The sequence below is a fragment of the Amphimedon queenslandica genome, unplaced genomic scaffold (genome assembly GCF_000090795.2).
Source record: "Amphimedon queenslandica unplaced genomic scaffold, v1.1 AMPQUscaffold_12056, whole genome shotgun sequence".
Taxonomy (NCBI): Eukaryota; Metazoa; Porifera; class Demospongiae; order Haplosclerida; family Niphatidae; genus Amphimedon; species Amphimedon queenslandica.
In genome coordinates, this window is record NW_003547705.1 from 1 (window position 1) to 1,791 (window position 1,791).

At 32.8% G+C, this 1,791-nt stretch overlaps 1 protein-coding gene across 1 annotated transcript; it reads right to left on the reverse strand.

The window, feature by feature from the left end:
• Positions 1-200: 200 nt before the first annotated feature.
• Positions 201-1,785, reverse strand: LOC105314999 (uncharacterized). Its single transcript, XM_020004659.1, has 3 exons — positions 1,430-1,785; positions 1,123-1,332; positions 201-539 (listed from the first exon to the last, which is right to left on the reverse strand). Exons 1-3 carry the CDS (start codon positions 1,712-1,714, stop codon positions 345-347), a joined length of 690 nt encoding a protein of 229 aa, XP_019860218.1. The 5' UTR covers positions 1,715-1,785; the 3' UTR covers positions 201-344.
• Positions 1,786-1,791: the final 6 nt, after the last annotated feature.

The window sequence follows — 1,791 nt, forward strand, 5'->3', positions numbered from 1 at the left end:
ATAATAATAATAATAATAAGCTGGTAGCAGTTATCTATAGAATAAGCGAACCATTCAATTAAAGTGTTGTGTCTTAGATTTTATTTATTTTTTAATTACATGTATATACTTTTTCACACCTAAAGGTGTAAATTGAAGGTGTGAAAAACTTAATATAAAAGTTCAGAGTGTGAACAAGCTTAGCTACTCTGTACTTAGCATTGATTAGTGAAAAATTGTTTTTCTATTGTAAATTATGATTAAGTTATTATTGTATCTGCTACAAAAGATAATGCATCAAGAAATCCTAATAATAACAATAATAATAAAGGTCCATTAGTTTCAATATAACACTATATCTTTATCTATTTCCCAAAGCTGTATTGAATTTTGCAGGAACACTTAGCAGCTCCAGTGAACCCTCTCTTGCACAGTTTAGTGAAGAAGTTGCTACCAGTACAGGTACATATGTTGCATATACCAAAGAGCCTCTTCTTGAGAGTCACCAGATTCCAAGTATGTGAGAGAGGGCCAAAGTTGTTCCTGTCTTTCCAGTGGATCTAAGAAAGAAATGATAAAAATAAAAACTGAACATTTGTTAGTAATAATAATAATAATAGTCTATTAAGTAAAAGAAAGGAAAGTTAGAATTGGAACAAAGCTAGGACAGGATAAAAATAAGAATAAAATTAAGTTGATAAGAATAAAAAATAAGTTAATAAGGATAGAATTAGTTTAAGCCTAATAAATGATGGTAATTATTATTATTATATTTGTTATTCTTTTATTATTTTAATACCATTATTTATTATTCTTATTATTATTATTATTATTATTATTATTATTATTATTATTATTATTATTATTATGCAATAAGACACAAAGGGGTAAACAATAACATAGAAAGAAAAAGGGAGTGGTCCTTAGAGAATTAGAAGAACTACAGAAAGCAGACAGGAAAATAAACGAGGAGGGGATGAAAGAAGAGGATAGAGGAGAGAAAAGAGAAACTATAAAAGAGTCAAACAAGCCAATCGACTTGCGGAGGAAGAGCAGCAAATCGACAGGACCACATACAGGCATTAAAACGCCATAAAGTTACCGAAAGACGTTATTATTATTATTATTATTATTATTACTCACTGAGCATTTAGGTCCCCATTTCCATTTACATGATATGGTTCTCCTCTGCCACCATGCTTCCACACCTATTGTACCTCTGGTAGTACTGAACACCTCAAAGCAAGCATTGGCATCTCCTTTGGGTTTCTCTTCACAGAGTGAAGTGGAGGCTTCTGGAGTGATTGTGTATATAATGGAAGCTGGCACATCCAAACCAACTTTAAATATTTCCTAAAAGAGAGAGAAAGAGAGGGAAGGGAAGGAAAGAGAGAGAGGGAGAGAGAGTACATAAAGATACATTCAAATAGAAGGGCACAACGCTTCATACCAGTATGGTAGCTGAAGCTTCTCCTTTAACAGTTAGTGTAGGCCCAGTAATCACATGAGCTAAAGCTTTCAAGTTCTTATCATTGTCCATACGAGCAATGTATGCTTCAAATGTTGCAGTTCCAACAATTTCACCAGCTATATCGAGACTCAAGTATCCAACGTATATAAAGAACTTGTAGCCTGCTTTGAATACGAGTAGCTTCTTTTGAAACTCGCGTTTGTATTTGTACTCTTTAGTCTCCTTGTGGTGGTCATTGAAAAGTGTATATCCAACAACTTTCATGTACCGTCTGTACTCTAAAGTACTCACCGACTGATCATCAGGGACTTCTCTTAAATAACTAAAGATAATATCAAGAG

What these genes read in the sequence shown, in the direction of transcription:
- LOC105314999 (XM_020004659.1), bottom strand. Translation starts at nt 1,714, where the DNA reads ATGAAAGTTGTTGGATATACACTTTTCAATGACCACCACAAGGAGACT. An exon ending in AAGCTTCAGCTACCATACTG is followed by an intron (nt 1,333 to 1,429) that starts GTATGAAGCGTT and finishes TCTCTCTTTTAG; the next exon opens with GAAATATTTAAAGTTGGTTT. An exon ending in AATGGGGACCTAAATGCTCA is followed by an intron (nt 540 to 1,122) that starts GTGAGTAATAAT and finishes TTTCTTTCTTAG; the next exon opens with ATCCACTGGAAAGACAGGAA.